The 27,074-nt window shown below is 37.8% G+C and overlaps 1 protein-coding gene across 2 annotated transcripts in view; it reads right to left on the bottom strand.

The window, feature by feature from the left end:
• PCCA (propionyl-CoA carboxylase subunit alpha) overlaps positions 1–27,074 on the bottom strand; it is a 393,065-nt gene that overhangs the window by 251,678 nt on the left and 114,313 nt on the right. For both annotated transcript variants that reach the window (XM_088021889.1, XM_028112036.2), the window contains exon 8: positions 11,705–11,741. In XM_088021889.1, the coding sequence (XP_087878015.1) occupies positions 11,705–11,741 (37 nt within the window). The remainder of the gene's footprint in view (positions 1–11,704; positions 11,742–27,074) is intronic.

The raw sequence follows: 27,074 nt of genomic DNA, 5'->3' as shown, positions 1-27,074 counted from the left end.
ACATTTACTAAAATTCACTGAACTATACATTTAAAATAGCCAGATTTTATTCTTCATAAAGTGTATATCAATGAAAATTATCTTATGAAGCAGACAAAAAGAATAGACTGCCTACAAAGTAACAAAAATTAGTTCTGAATATGTAGATCTAGATTGATAGTAGTCCTCTATCAGCAGAGTGCTGGAATGTTTGTACTGTGTTATGTAGCTCTATTTTTCAAGAAAGAATGAAAAATAGACAGTTCATATGAACAAAAACTGAGTTAACTAGCCATATTAACTTCTAAAGAGTAAATTCCAGGAAAAACAGAAAGAATCAGAGATGAAAGGAACAATGAGCAAAGAAAATAAGCATTTGGGTAAAGCTAAATAAACAATGGATGATTATACCCTATAATGTCTCATTAGTGAAGTAAATAAATAAGGAAATAAAATATAAAAAAAATATAAAGGGTAAACAGCATTAAAATATTTCTTTGGTAGGAGAATAAACTTTAGACTGAAATTTAAGATAAGTGAATGTTTTATAAAGTTTGATATAGGAGAATGAAGGACACCTGAAGGAATATCTCCAAAGTTGAAATTTCTAGAGTAAACACTGAAAGAATAGCAACAAGAGTGTAAAATTTCCATCACGGTGGAAAGGGGTGGAGGGGAAAATGGAATAAAACAGAACAAGAGAAAATTTTTAAGTCATCATCATCATCAAAAAGAAGTTAAGAAAGGAGAGAAAATACAATCCAGAAGAGGAACAAAAATAAAAAGGAGACAATATAAAAAAATCGAAATACAGTAGTAAATACAATAAATGTACCTGGACTACACTCTGGTTAAAAGACACTGCCACTCTGAATAGAAACAAAACAAAATGCCAGTCCACCCTAAAACAATGGTTCACTGGTTGATTGAAAGTTGTAGGAACATACAAGGAAAAGACCAAAATAAGCTGGTTTAGACATATCATCACATAAAACCAGATGTAAAAGCCAAAATTCACTCCACTTTGATTAAAAGTAAAATTAGCCAAAAAGACACATGTTACACTGTTATATTACCTATTAACTTATCTTAAGAATATAGAGGCAAGACTTAAGCAAGGAAGAATTAGGAAATCCACTCTTTCAAAAATTGATCAAACAGTCAAAAGTCACTAGAAGATTTAAATATCCTAACAGGTAGTTTTGACCTATTGGTTATCTATAAAACATAACATACAATAATTTGAGACTATACATTCTTTTCAGGTACACATGTAAGATGTAAAGTGACTTACTCCTTGGCCATAAAATACTTCTCATCAAATCAGAAAGATTCTAAATAAAAAAGATCATATTCACTGATCAGAAAGCAATTTAGAAATTAATAAAATAAAAAGTAGAAATTTTCAGTTATTTTAAAATACATTCCTAAGAAACACAAGTCAAAAATCCTAAGAGAAACCTGGGGCACCTGGCTGGCTTAGATGGTAGAGCATGAGACTCTTGATCCCGGGGTTGTGGGTTCAAGCCTCGTATCGGTATAGAGATTATTTAAAAATAAAATCAGAAAAGGAAGGAAGGAAGGGAGGGAGGAAGGGAGGAAAAGAGGGAGGGAGGGAGGGAGGAGAGAAAGAACAAACGAACTCAGAAATGAACAATCGTGAAAAATACATATAATTGTGAAATAGGGATTTCTATTCAAATCACCACTTTAGGCCATTCCCCCAGCTGCTGGAAGTTTTGTTGGCAACCAACAGCAGACTGGTCCTCAGCTTTCTGCCTAAGGTCTTGCCCCTTCTTAGGGGCAGTCCACAGGCAGTGGTAAGCTGATATGGGTGTACAAAGGCTCAATCCCAATGGCCCCAATTTAAAACGACTACGAAAGACCAGAGCCCTCTGTAGGATCAGCTAAGGCCTTTGTTGAGTCTGCATCTCAACTCAATTCAACTTCTCCTTCAATCCAGTTTCTTTCACTCCCTCACACATGCTGGTCCCAAGAGTATTTCCCCCAATAAACTTCCAGAATCTGTTTCCAAAGGAATCCCACCTATGAGGAATACATTTGAAAGACTATTACAGTGATTAGCTTAAACAGAAAGAACAGGAGAGAAATGCAAAGAAGTTGATGAATTCAAGATTTGGGAGATGATAACTATCATGCACAAACAGCGAAACCATATAATGAAACATAACAGTCAACACTGAATCATGGGAAAAGCCTCACTGCTGATATCACAATTTAGCCCTTTCTACTTCCTGCCTCTGTGATCCATGACACTGCAGATGGTAGAACTTCCACCAGCCGTATTCTCTGCATAAGGCAGGCAACAGAACAGAACTCCTTCCTACCCCACAACGTGACCAACGGGAAGCGAACACACAGAATGAAGAAAAAGTCTTTGTCGCTTAAGATCACAAGGAAAGAGCAATACAGATGTGGAATACTAGAGCTCTTATGAACTAATGACAACTGCACAGACTCAAATAAAAATTAGCATACTACCACAGTTTTCCAGGGAAATACAATTTAGAATATACTGGGAAATGTGGCTACCATACAACACTTGGCTACATGGAAAAACTCCTATTGTGTACACAAACAAAGAGGTAGTTTAAATTCAAGCTCTTTGGGGAAATAAATACCATTATCAGTGCATTACCCATGTTGTATATATTTGGTCATAATTTTCTACTGATCTTACTACCCTTTTATAAAGATTTTTTTAATTTATTTTTTCGAGAGAGAGTGAGAGCATGAAAGGGGGGAGGATCAGAGGGAGAAGCAGACTCCCCACTGAGCAGGGAGCCCCATGCGGGACGCCATCCCGGGACTGAGCCGAAGGCAGTTGCTTAACCAACCCAAGTGCCCTTATTGTTGTCTTTTAATTACAAACTAGTTATAGTTAGTTTTAACATTATCAACTTAGTTTTGCTGTAACCCTTTGGGTTCGCACATTTCAGACTAAGGTGATACACATACGCGTTAATACTATCTGGGATTTAGGGCGCCTGGGTGGCTCAGTTGGCTAAGCGACTGCCTTCAGCTCAGGTCATGATCCTGGAGAACCCGGACTGAGTCCCACATGGGGCTCCTTGTTCAGCGGGGAGTCTGCTTCTCCCTCTGACCCTCTTCCCTCACGTGCTCTCTATCTCTCATTCTCTCTCTCTCAAATAAATAAATAAAATCTTTAAAAAAAAAATACTATCTGGGATTTATAATCATCCAGTAACTAGAACGTAAACATGTTACATATTGCAGTCCAACTGTGAATTATTCATATCTCTGCTACTACTCAGGTATATAACATATATAATCTCCAAAAAAGATACCTGTGGTGATCCTTATTAACACTATTTTTTTCCACTGGAAAATAAAAAGTGTGAGAGGGCAGAGGATATTTTTGCCTTTCCTAAGTTGGCCATCCACACACATAAATAACCATATAAATATATTTAGTTTAAGTAAGAATGAACCAATATTGTACACATAAAAATATAATCAAGACGTGTTATAAGCTAAAGTAAACCAAAACATAACATTACTTGTTTTGATTTGGCAAGGAGAAGCAATTATTCTTTTCAGAAAAACTGATCTTGTCTACCTATTTCCCTCTACTTAGGCAAATACAAAATGAGATCCCTAACTCTGCTCCAGGGAACAAAAATCAAGCACATTTCAATGTATTGATAGATTAGAGCAAAAGGGGTTCACAGACAGGAAGTTTCCCAACAAAAACCTAAGGCTCCATGTTTTCACATTATTGTCAGAACATTATGCAGAGCCTTTTGCAATAGAATAGAAAAAAGAAAAGGAATGCAAGAAAGAACAATAATAAAAGGAAAGGTAATTAAGGACTGAGAAAAACAAAAAGCAGGAACAAATATGGTAAAAATACACAGAGAGAACTTGTAAAATCATGCTTAAAGCCAAAACATGTATGCTGCAGTAATAAAAAACATATATAGATAAGTACCCTAAGTGACAGTAGGGAAAAAAGAAGAGAGGGGACACAGAACTCACACTCCCATCTCTCAGGGATTATCATCCTAACTTCAAATGATCACATTACTTCAACGATGACGGGAAAACAGCGAAGTAAAAACCCTCACTTTTTAATGGATTTCATAAAGAATCCTTTAACACTATTCTCTTCAACATAACCTTTCCTCAGGCATTTCTTATTAAATCTCCTTAGCACGTGAAACATATCTTCTACTGAGGACCATACTGGAAAATAAATTAATATGATGTGCTATTGTGAAGAAAGTCTAAATTACAATATTTTTTCAAAGGTTTCTTCAATGTATCTTCAACCACACAGTCAGTCTTATACCACGTGTGAAAAATTTCCTAAGCAGCATGAAATAGAGGAAATAAAGGACTTGATGGCTTAGCCAAGTATTTTTATCCCTCTTAAGTATGAATAATTTGTTCTTAGTTATAAAAAAAAATATGAGCCACTTTTATAATGTAATGCCATGTCAAAAGGAAGATGGGAAGAATAGGCAAAGGAAAACAGCCAAGGCAGAGAAGAAAGGATAACCATGGTCCCTACACACTCATCAGAGACAGAGGCCAAGGCAGTCTGAAGGCTAGTATCAAAAAGAAACAAATGGAAGGGGGCACCTGGCTGGCTCAGTTGGTAGAACATAAGACTCTTGATCTCGGGGTTGTAAGTTTGAGCCCTACTTTGGGTTGTAGGGAGGGAAGGAGGGAGAAAGAAAAGACAGGAGAGCCTATCTTGCAAAGAATGTAAGATGTCACCATCAGAGATAAGTGAGAAAGCAATAAGGTTCTCACATAATCTCATACAGCTGAATCGTAGATTCGTAAAAGCTTCCATCAGCCCAGCCTCATGAATCCAAGAACAACCTACAAGAATTGCTGAGTAGTAGTCATTAACAAGCACATACTAAAATTTATTTGAATAATCTTATTTTTTAATTATCTATTTGCTGGGAGTTTATCACAGTTTACTTAATATTCCTGTTCTTCCCAGGTATCTCCATTACAAAACTGAAGATTAAGGGAAAAGGAATGAGAAAATTACTGTCAAATTATGGTCTATAAATATTGTGAAAAAAATTTTTAAATGTGTGATTATTTAATTCATTTGTATACTGATATACACATTTCTGTTTGGATTCATTCAATGAACAACCACTTGCTGAATATACACTATGTGATAAGCGTTGTCTTTAAGTACTAGAAATACAAAGGAAACTAACCCACACGGTCAACTATCTACAAAACAGTAACCAAATGAACATAAAACATTTGCAAAGGTAAACAGAATCTGGGGGCGCCTGGGTGGCTCAGTCATTAAAGCGTTGCCTTCGGCTCAGGTCATGATCCCAGGGTCCTGGGATCGAGCCCCGCATCAGGCTCCTTGCTCAGCGGGAAGCCTGCTTCTCCCTCTCCCACTCCCCCTGCTTGTGTTCCCTCTCTCACTGTCTCTCTGTCAGATAAATAAATTTAAAAAAATCTCTAAAAAAAAAAAAAAAGGTAAACAGAATCTGTTTAATGCAGGATATCTCATGTTATTTTAAGAGAAAAGCAATCCATCAAGATAATTCTATGAAGGGGCAGGGAGATACCTCCATTTTGAACTAAGTCCTGGGAACATTGCAAGACAAGGAACACACTTTATGAGATCCCTGTTTCGGTTTGATATTTTTTCCTTTCCCTTAAAAATTCTTTATAACTCAATCATTCAGTCAGTCACTCTTCCTTTTAATAGATAGATACTTGAGAAAAATGTGTCTTTTTCTATTACTGGGCAGCGTGTTCTATATATAAGGCCTAACTGGTTTATAGTGTTGTTCAAGATCTCTATTTCCTTACTGATTATCTCTGCAGATGTTCTATCCATTACATAAAGTGTGGTATTACAATCTCCAACTATTATTTTAGAACTATCTATATAGGGGTGCCTGGGTGGCTCAGTCATTAAGCGTCTGCCTTCAGCTCGGGTCATGATCCCAGGGTCCTGGGATCAAGCCCCGCATCGGGCTCCCTGCTCAGCAGGAAGCCTGCTTCTCCCTCTCCCACTCCCCCTGCTTGTGTTCCCTCTCTCTGCCAAATAAATCAAATCTTTAAAAAAAAAAAAAAAAAAACTATCCTTTCAATTCTGTCAATGTTTACTTCAAATATTTTGGGATCTTTGCTGTTTGGTGCACATATGTTTATAACAATCAGTACATAATGTCTTTGTCTCTTGTAACAGTTTTAGACTCGCAGTCTATTCTGTCTGGTATTAGTATATCCACCCCAGTTCTTTTTTGGTTACTATTTGCATGGGATATCTTTTTCCATCCTTTCACTTTCAATTTCTATCTCTGGATCTAAGTGAGTTTCTTGTCAAAAGCATATAGTTGGATTGTGTTTTTTATCCATTCTGTCAACATCTGGCATAGTGAGATATCATTTCACACACACTGGGATGGCCATATTAAAAGAAAAAAAAAAAACCTGAACATAACAAATGCTGGCAAAGATGTGAAGAAACTGGAATATGGCTGGTAGGAATGTAAAATGTTACAGCCACTGTGGCAAACAATTTGGCAGTTCCTCCAAAGGTTAAACATGGAATTACCATACAACCCAGCAATTCCACAACTACGTATAAACCCCAGAGAATTAAAGACAGGTACCCAAATACATGTAGATGTATGTTCAAAGCAGTAGTATGTGCAACAGTCAAAGGAGGAAATGACCCAACTGTTCATCCACAGGTGAGTGGATAAAAACAAAGTGGTATACACATGGAACAGAATACGACTCAGTCATAAAACCTGATACACAGTAAAACATGGATGAAGTTTGAAAACAACTCTAAGAAGCCAGACACAAAAAGTGCCATTTTTATGAAACATTCAGAATAGGTAAATTCATAGAGGCAGAAAATAAATTAGTGGTTGCCAAGGCTGGAGGGCAGAAGGGGGTGAATACTAATGAGTATAGAGATTCCTTTGGGGGTAATAAAAATGTACTGGAATTAGACAGTGATGATGGGTGCATAACATTGTAACTATACTAAAAACCACTGAATTGCACACTTTGAAAGACTTTCATAGTATTGAAATTTTATCTCAATTTTTTAAAAATCAAATCTTTTTTTTGAAGATTTTATTTATTTATTCATGAGAGACAGAGAGAGAGAGAGAGAGAGAGGCAGAGGGAAAAGCAGGCTCCCAAGGAGCAGGGAGCCCGATGCGGGACTCGATCCCAGAACCCTGGGATCATGACCTGAGCCGAAAGCAGATGCTTAACCATCTGAGCCACCCAGGAGCCCTAAAAATCAAATCTTTACTATAAAAATTTAGAACTAGCTGACTCTGGACCTGGGGAAAATGGTGAGGACTGACTTGGAAGGAGCATGAGGGAACTCTCTGGGGTGACAGTCATGTCCAATACATATATGTATGCATATAATTCTATGTTAAAGTATTTAGTGGGATACATATCTGCAACAGCACTCTGAAATGCACCAAAATCAAGATGGATTAACAAATGGATAAATGATAAAGCAAATCTCCAAAAAATTAATAGTGGAATCCTGATGATGGGAATATAAGTACACACTGTAAAATTCTTTCAAAATGTTGTATGATTGGAAATTTTTCAAAATAACAGAGGAAAAAGTTAACAAACAAGAAAAACATCTACACAGATTAAGAATATGGTTATAAGAGGAATGACTGAGCGGCAATATGAGAGTGTCTTCTTTTGAAGAAATGACATGTAAGCCAATATACGAAAGGCTACAAGGAGCCATCTGTGTGAAAATATCAGCTAGAGTATTCAAGAACCCCCCCGCCCCACCCCCCAAAATAAACAACCCTTACTCTAAGACTCTGAAGTTTGGTATATTCAAGAAAGCCAGTGTACCTAAAGCACAGTAGGCAATGAAGGGAGTAGTCTAAAATGAGACTGGAGGGAAAGGCAGGTGCCAAATCATTTGGGGTTGTAGTCAGGGGAAGGAATTTTGATTTTATCTAAATGCAAGGAAAAGCCATTAGAGGGCTTAAAGCAGATATGGTATGGGATGAGATGGGGTGTGTCCTTATTGCTTAGAGTTTTAAAATATCACACTGACAGTTATGTGAAGAATGACTTTGAAGTGTTTAAGAAAAGAAGTAGAGAAAGTATTGTCACAGTCCCTGCAAGGACAACGGTAGTTTGGGAGAGAGGACTGGTAGTAAACTGGTAGTAAAAGTGAGTAATGAATATGGGAGGTTACTTTGAACGAAGGACTGACGGTATCTACTGATAATGTTGACAACAGGATGACAGGGCAACAACACCAGGACAGACCTTGGGTTTTAGCTTTAGCCCCTGAGTAAAAGGAGTGACATCTGCTGAGATGTAGAAAATGTGGGTGAAGCAGGCTTAGAGGATGGTGAATCTGAGGATCAAAAAAATTTTTATTTAAATCAGGCAAGATTTGTGATTCTGAGAAAGATGGGCAAAAGAAAAGAATCTGAATAATCCGGAGGTGGTTAAAGGACAGGTTTTAGTTTCCAATTTCTTTTTTAGGAATCAATTCAGTTTGATTGTATTGAAAACCTTTGATCAAGTAAAAAGATCAAACTTTAATGCAAATCAAGCTGATTACTGTTGTCTATCACTGAGGTTAAAGATAAACTGGGGATCAATAGCCTTGTATCTCTAAACTTAGAGAGGTCAAAGGAAAAAATCAGGAGTGAGAATGAGAGAGACAAGGAAGACCAAAAAACAAGCACACAAAAGTAACATATTAAGCTTTAATGGTCTCTCACCCTATCATTGATAAGAGGCTGTTTCTTTAAATCCACATATAACATGCTTAAGTGCATTACAGTATCTTACACAAAGTGGTGACTCAAATTTTAGCTCTCATCCTCTAATCCCATTAGTTTTGCAAAAGTATAATGAAAAATCCATAGTCTTTGGCACTAAATGAACCTAAATTCAAAGCAGGCCCACCACTCAGTAGGTCTGTGACCTTGAGCAAATTACTTATTATTTCTAATCCTTAGTTTCTTAAATGTAAATGAAAATAATTAACCCAAGAATTAGCATTAGAAATAACAGTCACGAAGTGCCTGCTACAGGGAAAAAATGCTCCATAAACAAGAGCTACTATTATGTAAAAGACACCTAAAACATCAATGCTCAAAGCAGTTAGCTTCCTCTTTTGGCCTCATAGATTCCTGTTTCCAGAAGAGAAGACACAAGAGAGGAGGGAACCACAGAAAAGATGATCAATTTATTTTCTCCATGTAACACAGAAAGAAGTAAAGCAGAGAAATCTGTAAATAGGTATATATGACATAGGCAATCTGCTACCTATGAATGGACAGGGTCAAAGGTTTGATTATAATTCAGTTGTTTAGAACTAGGAGCATATTTTCCTGTGGAATCAATGTTTAAGTTAACTCTTAGATGAATTCACAAAGGCCCATAAGAATCATAATGTAGTTAAAATGTGGTAGATCTCAATAAAATCAGTAGAAAACAAAACTGATGAATCACCAAATGAAACAGAATACCAAGAGACTGATAATATGTAATTTCATTTATTTTAGAAGCTAGCACTTGAGGGGAAAAGTTTTATGGGAGGTTTCCGTGGTGATTCAGAAGGGGTTTCAGGGAAAATCCAAATGCTTTATAAAGCTGATGACCGTAGTTCTTTATTATGTTTTATTTCACCTCAAGTTTTATGGCTTCCCTTCCAGCATAAGCAAAACACTAGCCCTCTGACACTTAACAGCCATGATTACGATCATTTATTTCACAAATGAGAAGGCATAATTGGAGAAGAATTAAAAGATAGGAAGGAGGAAGGAGTCATAAAGGTTATCCCTCAATATAAAGAAAAGAGCCTGAGATCGAATTAGGTAACCTCCGGAGTAAGCTCAAAGGGGAGTAAAGCACAGCATTAAAATATTAAGGCAGGAAAGCCAAGTGATGAGAACCATTCAGAGTCCCATTATGATTAACTGATTATTTTAAAGGTCACAGATTATCAAAAAAAAAAAAAAAAAAAAGACCAGACATAAAAGCAAACAATCTGCAGCCTGCCATTTATACAAAGGAAACGCTCAAGAGTTGAAGAGTCATAATTCGAAATATGGCATGCCAATGTAATTCAATGATAGTCTTCTAATCCCTTTCATTTCTCTAAATTCCTCCATTCTGTCCTTTTAATGTAAATACTATTGTGCTAATAGTATTATGGAGTTAATAACAATACTATCTAAACTAGAACCAGAAAGACAACTTTTTAAATCTAAGAGTATACAATGAAATTACTTTAGAAAAAAGTCTCCTCAAAAGCCAGCAGGTACGCTCCATACCTCTTAGGCTGTGAGGAATGCCAATGATTTCAAACCTCAGAGAGATGCTTCTGATTTTCTCAAAGAATAAACCACAAATCAGTTTCAAGTAGTCCAACTTACTCAACAATCTAGCAAATCTTCTGTGAAGTACTGAAATGCTTTTTGAAAATGTTGGTATGTCTGAAGAAATGACTAAGGAAGAGACGTTGCAGTCAGATAAAATAAGATTTTCTAAGACCTGGTCTTAAGTCCAAATCTACATCAGTAGCAGCAATGTTTGTAAAACAAATAAACAACAAAACACACTTAACCATGAGCCAAACTAAAATAATTCAGCCAGACCCAACTAGAAACAGGGACCCAACAAACCAAACAACTTTCCAGATCACTGAATAACTGTTAAGCTAGCCTGAGCCTATTGTAAAGAATGTATTTACTAACTCAATTGGTTACTTTCAGAAATAAGACGTGTACACACACCCACCCATCTACACACACCTCTATGTAAATTTTGCCAAATCAAATGCTCTACCAGTGAAAAAAATAATTCTGAGTCATCAATCTTAATGAGAAAACAGGACTAAAGAAATGTTAATGTGGGATGCTGAAAAGTTTGGCCCTACCCAAGTAGGAATGCTAAGATGCTGAAATTTCCTGACTGCCAAGCATTGTCTGATTTCTCTCACATACCTACAAAGTTCTGTCAAATGTATACAAATACTAATTTGCTTAATACAATTGTAAAGTTATTTAATAGCGTTACTAATCCCTGATAACAATATATGCCCTCATACATTTTTTTAATTAGCAGACACTGAAAATAGAATCGTAGTCATGAGCAATAGGAATATTTTTTAAAGTAAAAAGTTGATAAGCCCTGCTCCAGTGTAACTGTACCTAAAACAGTCAAGTAAAACAGTCCTTCAGTTTACCTTTTACTCCAATTTAGAATATTCAGTTCTGATTTCTCACATTCTCTTTCCAGCAAGGTTATTAAAAGGTGATATTTAACATCTTAAGAAAAGGTAAAAACTTGAAGGGCCTTGTCAAACAGGAAATCTTCATTTTAATCATCTATGTCTTTAACCTTAGTAAGTTGTATTCAACTAAGTACATAAAATTTACATTACATCCAAGCTCAAGAGTTAAGACAATTCCTCCTTTAACTAGCCCGTGATTTCAACTTACAAAAGAGCTGTAATAAAAGTCAAATTACTCTTTAAAGTTCACTTTCATAAAAGAACATAGTAATTCAGCTGATACATTCTTCCAAAGGGACAAGTAATCAAAATTCTGAAAGTATTAAAATATCATTTGCTCTATGGGGTTACTTATTACACGTTTACTCAACCGTATCTGCTGAAAGACCTAGAAACTCTAACAAGGTTAATTTAAGAACTTACCAATTTCCCTTGCAATTCTGACAGCTTCATCTGCATCCTGTAAAAGCAGGAAATGAGATCCAACATTAATCCCATCAGCCCTTGCACAATGTCTTTAGGGCAGTCATATATTGCACTACTGTCTCCTCTGATTCATTTAATGTTCAATTTTACAACCTTCTACCTCTTTTCATTCAGAGAAATGTAAAATTAATACCATAAGTGGAATGTAAATTCTACCTCATCATTATTATATTAAGAAACTCAAAGCAGTTTGAAATTAGCTGGCAGGAAGCACTACCAGAATTGCCAAATGATTTGGTGCAGTTGCTGGAATTTAACAGCAGAATTTAGATGTTTACAATCAATACTGAATCATAAATCAAATCATTAAAGCTTGTCTATGGCCAGCTTGTTTCTGTCCCTCTGATATTTACATGTCATGTTTTCCTGGATTCTGTCAGCAGGGGGAGTTGATTCTCTATTGTTTGGGAGAGGCTCAAGATTTTCTAGAAACAAAAAGTAAATTTTCAGCAGTATCTACAGAAATTGCCAATTGTTCCCCCCCCCCCAAAAAAAATTCCTTTAGTAGTCTTCATTACTTTTCCCTTTTCTTCTCATCCTTTTCTCAGGTACATATTTTATCTTCACTAGGTACATTTTGTTATGTAATTTAAAACCTTAAATTCCATGAACCAACTTGTGGAGGAAAACTTCGAAAAAGCCAAGGAAAGCAAATGCCTCTCAAAGAAGTACAAGGTAAGAGTTGGAAGATATAAGGATTAATTATTGCTAAATATCAACCAATGCAACTGAGAGAAGAAAATGTTCCCTCGGATCTAAACCATTTCATTGATCATTAACTCTCACCTAACACATGAGCACAGGACACTCCTGATACATTTCCCCATGGAACAGTAAGGAGAAAGCTGAAAAGGTGTTAAATCCAAGTCTCCCTAGTAAATGTGGCTTTTCTTTACAACTCAGAGATGTAAACTAATCACAAGAAATGACAATGTTTTGAAACCATTAGCTAGTGAGAATGCCTGACTTTTTGGAAAATTGCTTTAAAATATTCAAGTGAAGCCTGGTATTTTGTAAGTCTTTAAGCTAGTAATTTAAAAATGTAGAGTAACCATGTCAGAATCCTCCCCCAAAAGGAGGGGCGGGGGATGTTTATAACCGGTTCATTTATGTCTAATAAAAAAAAAATCTTCCTTAAAAAGTCTTCAGTACCTAATAACATCCCCTGAATAAGGAGGTTGGCAGGGGAAGTTGTCAGAAAAATTTAATTTCCTTTCATTAGCCAGTCTGCTCCACAAATAGGTGCTTGTTAAGTTCAAAGCGGTCCTGAAAGCGACATCAGTTTTAAGTCTTTTTTTTTTTTTTTTTTTTACTCCAAGCATCTGCTAATGAGATTTTCCAAATAACAATTGTTTTCAAGTCAGAGATAAATCTATACCTCCCAGTCTACTCTCCCAAAAATCAAGGTTTACTGCTTTATTACACCTTGCTGTTTTCGCTGACCCTACATTCTCCAAATTTTAGCTTGAAGGGATAAAAATCCATGAAAAGGGTCATTTAAGAATGTTAGTGGTTTCCACACATTGAATTTGAAGGTTCTTTGTTCAAGCCAGTGACAGTTATTGGAGAATACCTCCCCTTAATAGCCTCTCTGTCAGGAAGTGTTAAACCTGCCAAATGCGGACAATTAGTGCCTCGCGAACAAAATACAGGAAGAGCGCTGGCTGATGGAGGCTGGATTATAAGGAGCCTAAAAGGAAACTTTTAACATGTCTTTTCTTTCAAATGTGTAATAGTATATTTGCAAAATATACTGGGAGAGAAAATAAACTGCTGTCACAAAAGTCTGTTACCTTGAGAGAACTGACAAAGAGGCAAATGTTAAAAGATAATTCACAGAATTCATTAATCATACTTACGTGTGGACATATAGAGATCTATTTACACAAAGCAAAACTTCTAAAAAAATGTTTCTGACTGCCACAAATCCCACACTTCTATAAACTGCCACAAAGCAATCTTGTCTTTTAACTAATCGATATGTTACGTTTCCTTACCATGATGTAGTATTTGGGACATACTTTAAAAAAAAAAAAAAATCATTGTTTATCTAAGATTCAGGTTTAACTGGGCAACCTATATTTTTATCTGGAAACTCTTAAGAAAAAAATATTTCCTACTATGAAAAGCAAATTTCACTAAAAAGTAATTTTACATTTGTCACTCATTTATCCCAAGATATTTTATTCAGGACATACTATATATTTGACATTTAAAAACTATTACCAGTTTCAACAAGAAACTATTAAATACACTTATCTCTAATATGTTCTTTTAGCACATTTAGCTATTATCAGGCTATGTAAAGAGATGAAAAGCCCCATACAGTTCCAAAGTCAATGGCAATGATATATCACACAGTATAACTTTCCTGTAAGACTACAGACAGGAAAACATTTTTTTAAAGATTTTATTTATTTATTTATTTGAGAGCGAGAATGAGAGAGAGAGAGAGAGAGAGAGAGAGCACATGAGGGGGGGAGGGTCAGAGGGAGAAGCAGATTCCCCGCTGAGCAGGGAGCCCGATGCGGGACTCGATCCCAGGACTCCAGGATCATGACCCGAGCCGAAGGCAGTCGCTCAACCAACTGAGCTACCCAGGCGCCCCCAGAAAAGCATTTTTTAATAAAAAGCCTTGAATCAACAAGAAAAAAGACCAATTATCAGGAAAAATGGTCAAAAGATTAAATGAGAAGTTTCCGTAAAAAGAAATCCAAAAGAATGTATGAAATATGTTCAACTTTAGACATAATTATAGGCATAGAAGCTGAAACAATGACACACACCACAGTCGATCTGCCAAAGTCTGCCGAAGGCCTGAAGGTAAGCAGACATTGACTCTCACTACTGATGTCATATGAAATGGTACCATCTTTTTAAGAATTGTTAGTATCTATCAAAAGTTTGAAGACCTAAATCATTCAATCCAGCAACTTCATGCACATGGAAGAGAGAGAGAATTTTTAATTTGTTGCTGGTGTTTTGATAAGAAAATCAGAAAAACAACTTTAAAGTTCTTCAATAAGGGACTGGTACCAAAAGGATACATACATGAAATGGAATATGCCATAGTCTTTAAAAAGATGAGGTTGATCCACATGTAATACTAAATGAAATAGTTCTTGCACTCATGGAACTTACAGCCTACTTTAGTGAGGGAAAGTGAAAGAGAGCAAACAAATCAATTGAGAATTGATAACAAATGTTACATGGAAACAAAAGGTACTGAGGAAGACAGAGAGAACATGTTGGAAATACACTACTAAGAAAGGGTCCTTCTGGGGGCACCTGGCTGGCTCCATCAGTACAGCATGTGACTCTTGATCTTGGGGTTGTGAGTTTGATCCCCACATTGGAGGCAGAGATTACTTAATATTTTGTTTAAATAAAGAAAAAAAATGAAAGGGTCCTTCTAAAGTAAAATGTAAACTAAAGCCTGAAGAGAACAACCACTGCCATGGGAAGATTAGGGTGAAAGAAGTCTAAACAGAAGGAACAACATGAACAAAAACCCAAATTCAGAAGGTATTTCATATGTTCTAGAAACTGAGTCCATGAGGTGAAAACTGAAGACAAAAAGCAAGTGGCAGAAAATGACAGCATGAAGTCCAGTGGAAGGCATGGCCTGCTCCTGCAGGACCTTTCGGGACTCAGCACAGAGTTCCAAATGCCTTGGCTCTATGCCGGGGAATGAGGACTGGGTTTAGGAAGGTCATTCCTACACTCTAAGAATACATTAAATATAGTGCACACTGTGGGGGAAAGCGAATTGTAGGAAAATATATATATTATGACCTTATCTTTTTTTTATATGTATCAGTATTATTCCTTTGATTGCTAAATATTATTCCTTTGTATGGATATACCACATTTTTTTTTTAATCCATTCATCAGCTGATGGACATTTAGATTGTTTTTAATTTTTGGCTACTATCAAAAATGTTCCTATGAACATCTGTGTACAAATTTTTGAGTGGACATATATATATTTTGGATATATAACTAGGAGTGAGATCACAGGGTCACATGGTAACATTATATTTAACCTTCTGAAGAACTGCCAAACTGTTTTCCAAAGTGGCTGCACCATTTTACATTCCCATGAGCAGTGTATAAAGCTTCTCATTTCTCCAAATCTTTGCCAGCACTTGATAATCTTCTACTGCAGCCACCCCAGTGGTTGTAAAGTGGTATCTCATTGTGGCTTTGATTGAATTTTCCTATGACTAATTGTGATGAACAGGTTTTCATGTGCTTATTGGCCATTTCAGAGAAATGTCTATTCAAACACTTTGTACATTTTTGTACATTGGGTTGTCTTTTTGTTTAAGAGTCATATGTGGGGGCGCCTGGATGGCTCAGTTGGTTGAGCATCTGACTCTTGGTTTTGGCTCTGGTTGTGATCTCATGGGTGTGAGACTGAGCCCCACTTTGGGCTCCCCGTTCAGCAGGGAGTCTGCCTGAGTTTCTCTCTCTCTGCCCACCTCCCTCTCCCCTCTTACCCACCCTCTCTCCAAAATAAATATTTTTTTTAAAAAGTAGTATGACCTTATCTACATTAAGACAGAAAAACACCTAGGAATGCTCATAAAAGCTTATGCATGCACATATACAAAAGCATCACCTTGAGTTACTTCTTCAAGGTAGGATTAAGAGTTAAGAAAGAGGGAACTTTGACTTACTGCTGCAGACACTTATGTACATATTTAACTTTTTTACCATTAAGATCAAAATTTTATACTTCATACTACTTTCACAGCTTAAAAATTAAATCCACCATGCTTGAGGGTGTTATCAAACTATCTAATTAATGATTTCTAGGACATTAAATGTTATCAAAACAAACTAGTATTCCCAAAACCTGTTTAAACTTTTCATGCCTCCACAATGCCTGAGAACCAAATTTCAACTCCTTTACGTGGTGTACTTGATCCTGCCTGCACCACCAGTCTCGTCCCCAGGCCTCCCTACCTTGACTTTCCTTCCCACCCCTAAGCCCACCAGGCATTCTCCAGCTCCCCAGCCTATTTGCCAATACCAGGCCCTGAAGACAGAAGGGAACAAGAAAGGCACCATCCCAGGCTTCATGTAATTTACAGTCTGCTGAAAAAGGCAGGCCCTTAAATGATTATACAGCAGCTAAGAAACCATTACCGAGATGCATGTTACGCAGAAAAAGTGAAGAGGGCATGTGACAACAGGGAATCTCAAATTCAAAAATAGAATTCCAGGAAACTTTTCAGATGCAGCTACTATGAAAGAGACCTGACAAATCAAAGTGTGGAGGAACAGAGCCAGGGGGCTGGGGCCTGAACAGTGAGCCAAGTGGAGAGTGGAGCAGGGCTGCACTTCAGCCTAAGAGCAAGAAAATGAAGAGTCCTCACTATGGCTGCATTTTGAAGAATTTGGGCATATAATTTACGTATTATTTTTGAGTACTGTCTACCTTCTGCATCTTCCTACCACATTAAAATATAAGTTCTATAAAAGCAAAAATCTCAACTGGTTCAGTGGTAGGTTTTAAATTCCCAGAACTGCCTGGTATGTAGTAATCATTCGGTAAACAGCTGTTGCTGAATGAAAGACTGAATGAACCAATAAACAAATGAAGAGTTTAGAGAGAGGCAAGAGAGATGTGAGTTTAGTCAGGAAGCAGTGGTCTAGAGGAGAGAAAAATTACTATTTTAAACTCAGGGGGGTGTGCTTCAAGTCTCACTGAAATCTCACTTTCTCCAGAAAGCCATTCCAGTCCTCCTACACCGGTGTGTAGTAGGTCACACACTGCTGTGTGACCAGATTACACTCTGTCCTTCAATTATGACAGCCCCTGTCACTTATGACAGCAATGACTAGGTCTGCTGCTCTACGAAACCCCCCGAGCTTAGCAAATCAGAACACCAACACATTATTTGTTGAATGAATAAACAACTATTCATCAGCTTCCACAGAAACAAGTCTGTTGCCTAAATGATCTACTTGAGTGCCAACAGAACTGCTCACCTCCAGAGCATCAGTGTTTGAAGTGAATAAACTTATATCCAAGGAGAAGTAGTGGCTTGTTCAAATTCACACATCTAAGTGATATATAGCAAGAAAGTGCCACATGGTAGTTCAGAGCAGGAGGTCAAGAACCAGACAGGTTTGGGTTTTGCTTCAGTTTAACACAAAGCACACTCAATGAAATACCGCTGCTGCTGGGCAAAACCAAGCCCAATATGTACCCTCCTTGTCTTTTAACCCTCAGTCAAGCACTTTTCTTACTGCGGCCTGCAACTTCCAATGTTTGAAACGTGGGTGGGTTTCACAGAACCCACTTTTTTTTAAGCCTATTCTTAAAAAAAAAAAAAAAAATTGTACTATCTTAACTGTAATTTTATTTAAATAAAAAAACATTTTATTTATTTATTTGAGAGAGAACAAGAGAGCACAAGCAGGGGGAGAGGCAGAGGGAGAAGGAGAAGAAGACTCCCAACTGAGCAGGGAGCCCAATGTGGGGCTCCATCCCAGGACCCTGGGATCACGACTGAGCCGAAGGCAGACGCCCAACCAACTGAGCCACCAAGGCGCCCCCTTAACTGTAATTTTAAATGTGTATTTCATTAGTTTAAAAAGATCAAGGGCACCTAGATGGCTCAGTTAAAAGATCAAACTTTATATGATATTAACTTTTTAAATTGAAGGGCCGCAAGTTTACATTATATTAAAACGTAAGAGAAAACAACAGATATTCAAATTTAATAAAAATTTAAAAGAAGTATTCAACTTTACCAAATATACTTCACTCTGTTTATATAAAAAAATCTCTTTTAAGCAAAACATTATTACTTCTTCACAGATTCAACTTGGCAATATTTGAAGAAAAAGCAGAACTGATTCTACCTATTCTTAGCTTTAGAACTAACTTTTTGGGGTTTTTTTAAGATTTATTTTTAAGTAATCTCTACACCTAATGTAGGGCTTGAACTCATAACCAGAAGATCAAGAGTCACATGTTCTACTGACTAAGCTAGCCAGGCGCCCTTAGAACTTTTTAAGATTTTATTTATTTATCTGAGAGCAAGAGAGAGCATGCGTGTGCACAAGCAGGGGAAAGAGCAGAAGGAGAGGGAGAAGCAGACTCCTCTGAGCAGGGAGCCCCATGCGGGGCTCAATCCCAGGACTCCAGAATCATGACTTAAGCTGAAGGCAGACGCTTAACCAACTGAGCCACCCAGACAGCCCCCCCAGAACATACTTAAGACAGTCCCCTCATCTATTAACTATATGACATATGATACAATATATGAAAATACTATAGGGATTAAGACAGCAGATTCTATTCAAGAAATGTTCAATGATATTCTGTAATTTTTTAAAAGAAAATTTCTAACAGGTGGGACAATCCCCTGAAAATCAAAGAAAAATCAAATATAAAAATTTTAACAAGGAATAAAACAAATCTGATGCTACTGATGCCCTTATACAATTTTCAAATGAAGTACTTAGAATATTTCTGTTTTCATATCAAAAGTTAATACAACTGAGAAAACACTGAAAAGTACAAAATCAAATGAAACCGAGTATTAGCAACCATATTCCTATGGCTTCAAATCAGGAAGCAGGAAAAAGTAATGGTCCAACAATATCATTTGATTCAAATCCCTGTGGTTCATTCTGTAATCACAGCCTATAATCCCAGTTTGAAGGAAGCCACACTCTGGTTCTGAAGTTACTGAGCACTTGGGAACACGGATGAGGTAAATATTAAACCATATAGTTCCAGCAGTTCCAGAAACGGAGAAAAAGCAAAAACAGCACCAGAACCACTAACCATCTCTTTTCAGCACAACTCACCTTAAAGGAACTCTATCATTTAACCCAAGAGCAAAACGGTAAAAAAAAAAAAAAAAATTCTGTTTTACAGAGGATATGATGGGAGGGATGGGCAATGTTGCTATAACCAAATAAACAGATCATAAAAATGTCAAAAGGAGCTAAAAAAAAAAAAATTGGGTGCCTTTTCTACAAGCTTATTTGTTAATACTCTTCAGCCCCCAACCTGTGAGGCATCAAAGTCCAATGTGGCTAAGAACACAGGTGCTGAAGCCAGAAGGTGTGGGCTCAACACTGGCTCTCCGGGACAGTGAGCCGGTTACCTCCCAGGGTGCCTCCCTGGAATTTGGTTTCCTCAACTCTAAGATGGAGATAGTAACAATATCTTCTCATAGGGTCATGGAGAAGATGAAATTAGTTAGGGCTGAAATACACCGGAACAACACAAGGCACACAGTATGCTTGGCAATCTGTGATAAAATGGGCAGCCTGCCACCACAGAGTCCCAAGTCTGTTCCTTGCCTGCCTGTCTTTGGATGGGGTATCTTATGGTCATCATTCATCCTCTGAACCCTTATAACACAGAATTAATACTGGCACTGCAATACTGCAAAAAAAAAACAGGCACTACATCCCCAGGACACTCCACCAGGTCAGAGGATCTGTGCACTATTTGTTGCCAGTGAGCAGGGAAGAAGGGTGGGGAAAGGAAGCAAAAACTCTAACAAGGACAGGCATATTTAAATAGTTATTCCTGATGCTAAACACCCAATTCACTTCAACAGCGATTCAGACCATACCTCTCCTTTCTACTTGCTACAATATAGCCTACTTACTCACCCTGAATTCCATCCTCACTGGATGAGAGTCCTGCTACTCATCCACATGGGAAGCTACTTAAGAGTTTACTTTCCTCAGCTGGTTCTAGAACAAATCAGCAAATGTTTTGGGGCGGTGGGGGGGATCACTGCTCCAATATACTGTGGGTAAAAGCTTACCTGTACACAAAAAGCATCCTCCAACTATTCTGCATTCTTGTGTAAAGTAAAGCAAAACTTTCAACAGTCCTGGGTTCAGGAAATGGGTTCCAGCTGATTGTGTTTTCCAGACTGCTCCAAGTCAAGCAGAAGACTCTGTCTGAACATCCTTTCAAATCTTCCTAAACTTTAGTACACATTTTTATAACTGTAAAACAGCATAGTAAACATAACTGAATCCTTTTTCAAAAACATAAAGCCTTTTAGGCATCATCAGGAGAGTCATTCTTGGTTTAGCAGGAGAAAATGATACCGATGTCTAATACTATACTTTGTACTTACTAGGACACAGCTTTTCATTTTTTTTGTTATTTTGGTTTTTTAAATGATTCCCTTCATGCTAGTTTTTGTTGTTACTATTTGGTTCTTTCTGCTAAAGCAAGAGTACAGTTTTTAAAATCCGGCTAATTGGGTGACAAAAACAATGACTATTTTAAGCCTCTACTGTGAAATTTACCAACCTCATTCAAATACATTACCACACTCTGCTCTGAAATGTAAAGGGCAATAGGAACTCCGAGAAGGTTAATGAACTTCCCTCAAAGTTGGAATGCTGACAGGTATCACAGCCAAACGCAGTGAATTCATCAGCGGTGACTCCTCCCTCTGCCCCACTCCTGACATGTGCCACAAATTCTGCTTCCACCAGGCCCTCCACACTATCCACTCTGCTCCATCCTAATACGTTATTTTAGGCCTCTATCATTTCTTGCCCAGGAAAAGCACTTTTAATTCACTGACCAACCTCGAGTTTTTGCACTGCTCCAATCCATTTTCCACCCCACAAACCCAAGTAAGTTTTCTAATTTTACAATTTTATCATGTTAACTTTTCTACAGGAAACCAGGCAGAGGCTCCCAATGCCATAAGAATAACCTCCAAACCCAGGCATGTCACAGCCAAGGCCGCACATATGTGGATCTTCATTTTCTCTCCAGCTCACTCTTACTACTACAACCCTGGGTGCTCAGACCAGCACTTTTCTAAAGCTCCCGCAGTCGCTCAGCAACAAGTTTTAACAATAAGGTGTTTTCACTGACCTTAGAGCTGTGTCTCCATCACCACCCTCACTTTTTAGCTAAGTCATGAGTAGTAACTCAAACTTCAGGTATCGCTTAGATATCACTTCCATTGGAGGATCTGCCATGACACCCTCAAACTAGGTCGGGTGCCCCTCCTACATGGGCCCCATGCACTCTGAGCTTCAAATTATTAAAAATGTATTAAATTGCCTCTCTACTTGAAGGTCCCCTAAGGGGACTTGAAGCTCTTTGAAATCAGGGTCTGTAGCTCGTTATTCTTTGCTAAACAAGTGGGCTGGGGTTCCAAACCCTGTCTTCTACCAGCTTCAGATGCACACCCTACAATGCTCTCAAGCTCCTGAGATCAAGTTAATAAGATGTGGAATTGAAAAGAACTTCTTAAAGGCAGATATTTGATATCAGATGACTACTTGAGAATTATTATCTTAAAATAATGTGATTTCTCCTAATCAAAATAATGATTCAAGAACAAGACATAATGAAAACCATTCCAGAAGACTCTTAACTACACACAAGATTTTAAAAGAATGTGGCAAACCATCTCCACATACCCTCCATATAACAGCTTAAATATTCAAATGGGAAAGGAAGAAAAGCTTTAAAAAGAAATGTAACAAACTGAAACATTAATTTACTCAAATTAGAGGTGAAAATTACTTGGAAAAAGAAAGAATACAGTTGTCAAAAAAAAAAAAATTGGGGCACCTGGGTGGCTCAGTTGGTTAAGCGACTGCCTTCAGCTCAGGTCATGATCCTGGAGTCCTGGGATCGAGTTCCACATCGGGCTCCCTGCTCAGCGGGGCGTCTGCTTCTCCCTCTGACCTTTCTCTCTCTCTCTCAAATAAATAAATAAAATCTTTTAAAAAAAAATTTATGGGGCACCTGGGTGGCTCAGTAGGTTAAGCATCTGCCTTCGGCTCAGGTCATGATCCCAGGGTCCTGGGATCGAGACCCTGATTGGGCTCTCTGCCCAGCAGGAGCCTGCTTCTCTCTCTCCCTGCTGATCCCCCTGTTTCTATTCTCTGCCAAATAAATAATATCTTTAAAAAAAGAAAGAAATTTAGCCTTAAAGATACCACAGGCTAAGGGGGAAAAAAAGGAAGAAAAAACAAAAAACAAAAATAAAACAGAACAAAAACAACCAACCTGTGGATTTAAAAAAGACAGAATTACCTATAGTTAACACATACATTCTTCCAATGGAAAACTATTGCTAACGCAATTGCTAAAACCACAAGGTATTCCAAAACTTTACACTATTTATTTGCATCAGCAAAACTCTATCTGCACAAATACTCTTAAAAGTAATCTTTTACCTAACACATATAAAACTATAAAATGTGGAAAAACAGTGTAGTTCCAAACAAACGGTACTACACGAGAAAACTAAATAATTAAATTTTAAAAAATATGTATAGCTTCTTATAACAAGTAATTAAAATTAAACTAGAAATAAAACCGAATGAAAATTTATGAGCAAAACAAAAGGGCATTCCTAAAATTTTTAAATGCTTATCTGAAAACTATAACCTGCACATTCAATTGTGGCTTAACTAATTCAGACAGCAGGTGTCAAGAACTGTATACCATAGTTAAAGTTAACACCTGTAATGAGAACCTGCCATTATGTGAGAGTTATGACTGGGTCTTAAAAATCACTTAAAGCATACAAAGAGACAAAATTGAAAAGATAAATGGATTTTTCTTCTATTTGCTACTTATCCCTATTTTACAAATTAACAGCAGTTGCAAATTCAAATGCAGACTGTCAAACACAGGCTCCCTGAAAAGATGACCTCTTTGAAGAAGCAAAACCAACTTTATTATACCTGCTACACTGAAAGATAACCATCACTTTGAGGCAATCTGGGAGGTTCCACTAAGTTCTGTTAAAGACCCTAGATTCAAAATCTGCAGAGCTCCTCTGATGCCCACTGAGCCCCCACCCAGGGGTGTCCCCAACCACAGGGGTGAGAAAAATCTCATTTTGGGGAGAGCTCCAATTTCCTTTTTAGGAATGAGGAATGATTAGATTTGAAAATGTTTATTATTGAAGGAAGACTTCCTATTAGAAATAAAATATCCTCAACATTATCCTCAACATTTTCTAAGTCCATAGACAAAGTTTACATGGAAGAAGACAAGTACAGGACCTAGAAGTTCACCTTCATGTTAGCTCTAGAAGCCAATGTATTCAGATTTCATCACACTGGTATCTAAACAGGATAAAATTTCCTTTGAAACCTGTATCAAAACCTTGAGGGGCACCTTGGGTGGCTCAGTCAGTTAAGTGTCTGCCTTTGGCTCATGTCATGATCCCAGAGTCCTGGGATCAAGCACCACACAGGGCTTCTTCTCAGCGGGGAGTCTGCCTCTCTCTCTGCCCCTCCTTCCACTAGTGCTCCCTCGCTCTTACTTTCTCTCAAATAAATAAAATCTGTAAAAACAAACAAATAGACAAAACTTGAGAACTTTCTGTCTTGACTTATTTTGTCCATAGGAGTCTGGGTCTGGGAGAGATCTCCCCTCCAAATTTAAACCACCAAGGCACTGCATATTGTCAGGTCTACAATTAGAGATAGCCAACCGTTAGGTTGGGGGCCCAAGACACAAGGTGAACAAACAATATATTTGATATGTTATTACAAGATTCTCATGGGTTCATCTCAGGCCAAGTCTATGCTCTCTCTGAAGCCAACTTCTCCTTAAAGGTACTAAATCCAGAAATCAAATTTATGTTCTTATGTTTCTAAAAGGCATAATCGGGGCGCCTGGGTGGCTCAGTCGGTTAAGTGACTGCCTTCGGCTCAGGTCATGATCCTGGAGTCCCGGGATCGAGTTCCGCATCGGGCTCCCTGCTTGGCAGGGAGTCGGCTTCTCCCTCTGACCCTCCCCCCATCTCATGTGCTTTCTCTCTCTCTCTCATTCTCTCTCTCTCAAATAAAATAAATAAATAAAAATCTTTAAAAAAAATAAAAGGCATAATCTCACCTAGGACAATTAAAAATTATAATAGACTCTTTTGCAAGCTTTTGATTATGAATGGTTCATTTGAGAGTCACCTGTTGGGGGGGTGGCCGTAAAAATCTCAAACACCTAATGTTCTGTAATTTTTTTCATTACAATGAGGAAGCTTCCAAAAGAAACTCAGATTCCAAATTTCTTTTTTTTTGTTTTTTAAGATTTTATTTATTTATTTGCTAGAGAGAGAGAGAGAGTACAACCATGAGGAACAGCAGGTAGAGGGAGAAGCAGGCTTCACGCCGAGCAAGGAGCCCGATGTGAGGCTCAATCCCAGGACCCTGGGATCATGACCTGAGCAGAAGGCAGGCGCTTAACCGACTGCGCCACCCAGGCGTCCCCCAAATTTGTTTCCTCATGAAATTCACGGGAAAGACAAAGTTCATAGGGAGGAGAAAAGGCATAGGAAAAGCCAAATGAAAAATGTGAAAAATTTAAAACTCTGTCAAACCTGATGGTCTTTATCCTGCAATTTCTTTTCCTCCATCCTGTTTTCCTCCATTTGCACCTGCCCTGCTCTTTCTTCCACTGACCTGTTCCCTTTCTTCTCACTGGCCAGAAACCCTCAAAGCAACACTACCTTTTAAAATTAAGCTACTGTCAGAATAGGGCCAGCCTTGAGGGCTAAGTTAAAACTTTGGTCTCATTCTGAACTAAGAAGCATTACCAAAGGCTTTCCAAAGCTTATGTAGATTGGACAGAAATTTACAGAGAAATTGAGGAATGTATAAATAATCTAGTGTCCCCAGATTTATATGAGTTGGTTCACAGTGCTAATAAGAACCTGAGATAAAAGGGGCGCCGGGTGGCTCAGTCAGTTAAGCGTCTGCCTCCAGCTCAGATCATGATCTCAGGATCCTGGGATCAAGCCCCACGCTGGGCCCCCTGCTCAGCCTGCTTCTACCCCTGCCACTCCCCCTGTTTGTGCACTCTCTCTCTAGCTCTCTGTCAAATAAATAAATAAAATCTTTAAAAAAGTTTTTTTTAATAAAAGAAAAAGAACCTGAGATTAAAAAAAAAAAAAAAGTACTGGATACAAGGGCAAAATAGAAAGACCTGAGAGTGATTCAGACTCCTAATTGCACAAGAAACCAGAGAAGTTTAGAAAAACTGGAAATAATGGAAAAAGTCCTTGGGAAGCTACTATCAAAATCTTTCCTATGAAACTAGGTTGGACTCTAATCTAGTTGAGCTAGCAAAGAAATGACCCATCTGTTGGGCACCTCAGAAACAGGCTCTTTAGTACCTTTAGGCATTCAGGAGTAGACACCAAAGCAGTTGTGACCCAGCTCCCTCCTCACTTTTTGTGAGTAGCCTTAAGCCAGAAACAGAAAATTTTATAAACAAGTAATAACTGGATGGAAATAGTCACATAGATCTTTAATTCCATACTATAAATTTTGAAAGAGCCCAAAAACAAAAGCAGAATAAGATGCAGAATAAATTGGTGGTCTTAAGAGATAAAACTAGATGTTCCCACTCCAGAAATTAAAGCAATCTCTCTAGGGGCACCTTGGTGGCCCAATCGGTTAAGCATCTGACTCTTCATTTCAGCTTAGGTCATCTTCTCCCTACAAGACACTACACCCACTGACTTCATGAGAAAGTATATTTAGGACAAACAGAATTTCCAGATCATATGCTCTCCTAATGACCACATGCGTGAACGCCTAAGGACTCTGCTATTCATCAAGACAATTAATTTGGACTCTGACTCATTACTACCTTTGTGACTAAAATCAACCCCACACTGAAGATCTCAAGAAGGCCAGATTTCTTTTTGAAAAAAAGTAAAATTATACTGGCAGAAGTACCGGGGCCAAATAGATCACAGTTCGTAACAACCCATCCAAACCACTACCTGAACTTACACAACTCTCTAAAACAAGAATGGAAAGAAGGACTAAAACCCAACAGTTGACAGCCTACTAAAGAAAAGACTTGTCATACTCTGCTCAGTCTTTCAGGTCTGCAGTCATGGTGTGAGCTATACTGCCTTTTAATTTGGAGGCTCAACTGGGGACAAATCCAAGCTCATTCAGATGGTTGACAAAATTTATTTCCTTGTGGCTATATGACTAAGCACCCTACCCTTTTGCTGGCTCAGACAGAGATTGCCCTAATTCAGATCTGTAGAAGCTGCCAGTAGTTTATTGTCATGTGGACTTCCTCAACATGGCAGCTTACATCATCAAGTCAAAAATTAGAATCTGTTCTCTAGTTTCCTAAGATGTAGTCTTATATAATGAAACATTATATAAGCAGTATATCACAGCAGTAACACTCAATTACTTTGCCCTACAATGCAACTTAATACAATGATAGCCAATCACCTTTGCCTTTTAACATAACCTAGTTCAGGTAGTGACATGGTATCACCCTTTGCCATATTCT

Source organism: Eumetopias jubatus, unplaced genomic scaffold (genome assembly GCF_037043125.1).
Source record: "Eumetopias jubatus isolate StellerSeaLion01/CBP00866 unplaced genomic scaffold, mEumJub1_p1.0 scaffold_3, whole genome shotgun sequence".
NCBI classification, from domain to species: Eukaryota; Metazoa; Chordata; class Mammalia; order Carnivora; family Otariidae; genus Eumetopias; species Eumetopias jubatus.
This window is presented reverse-complemented; position numbering and strand designations above follow the sequence as displayed.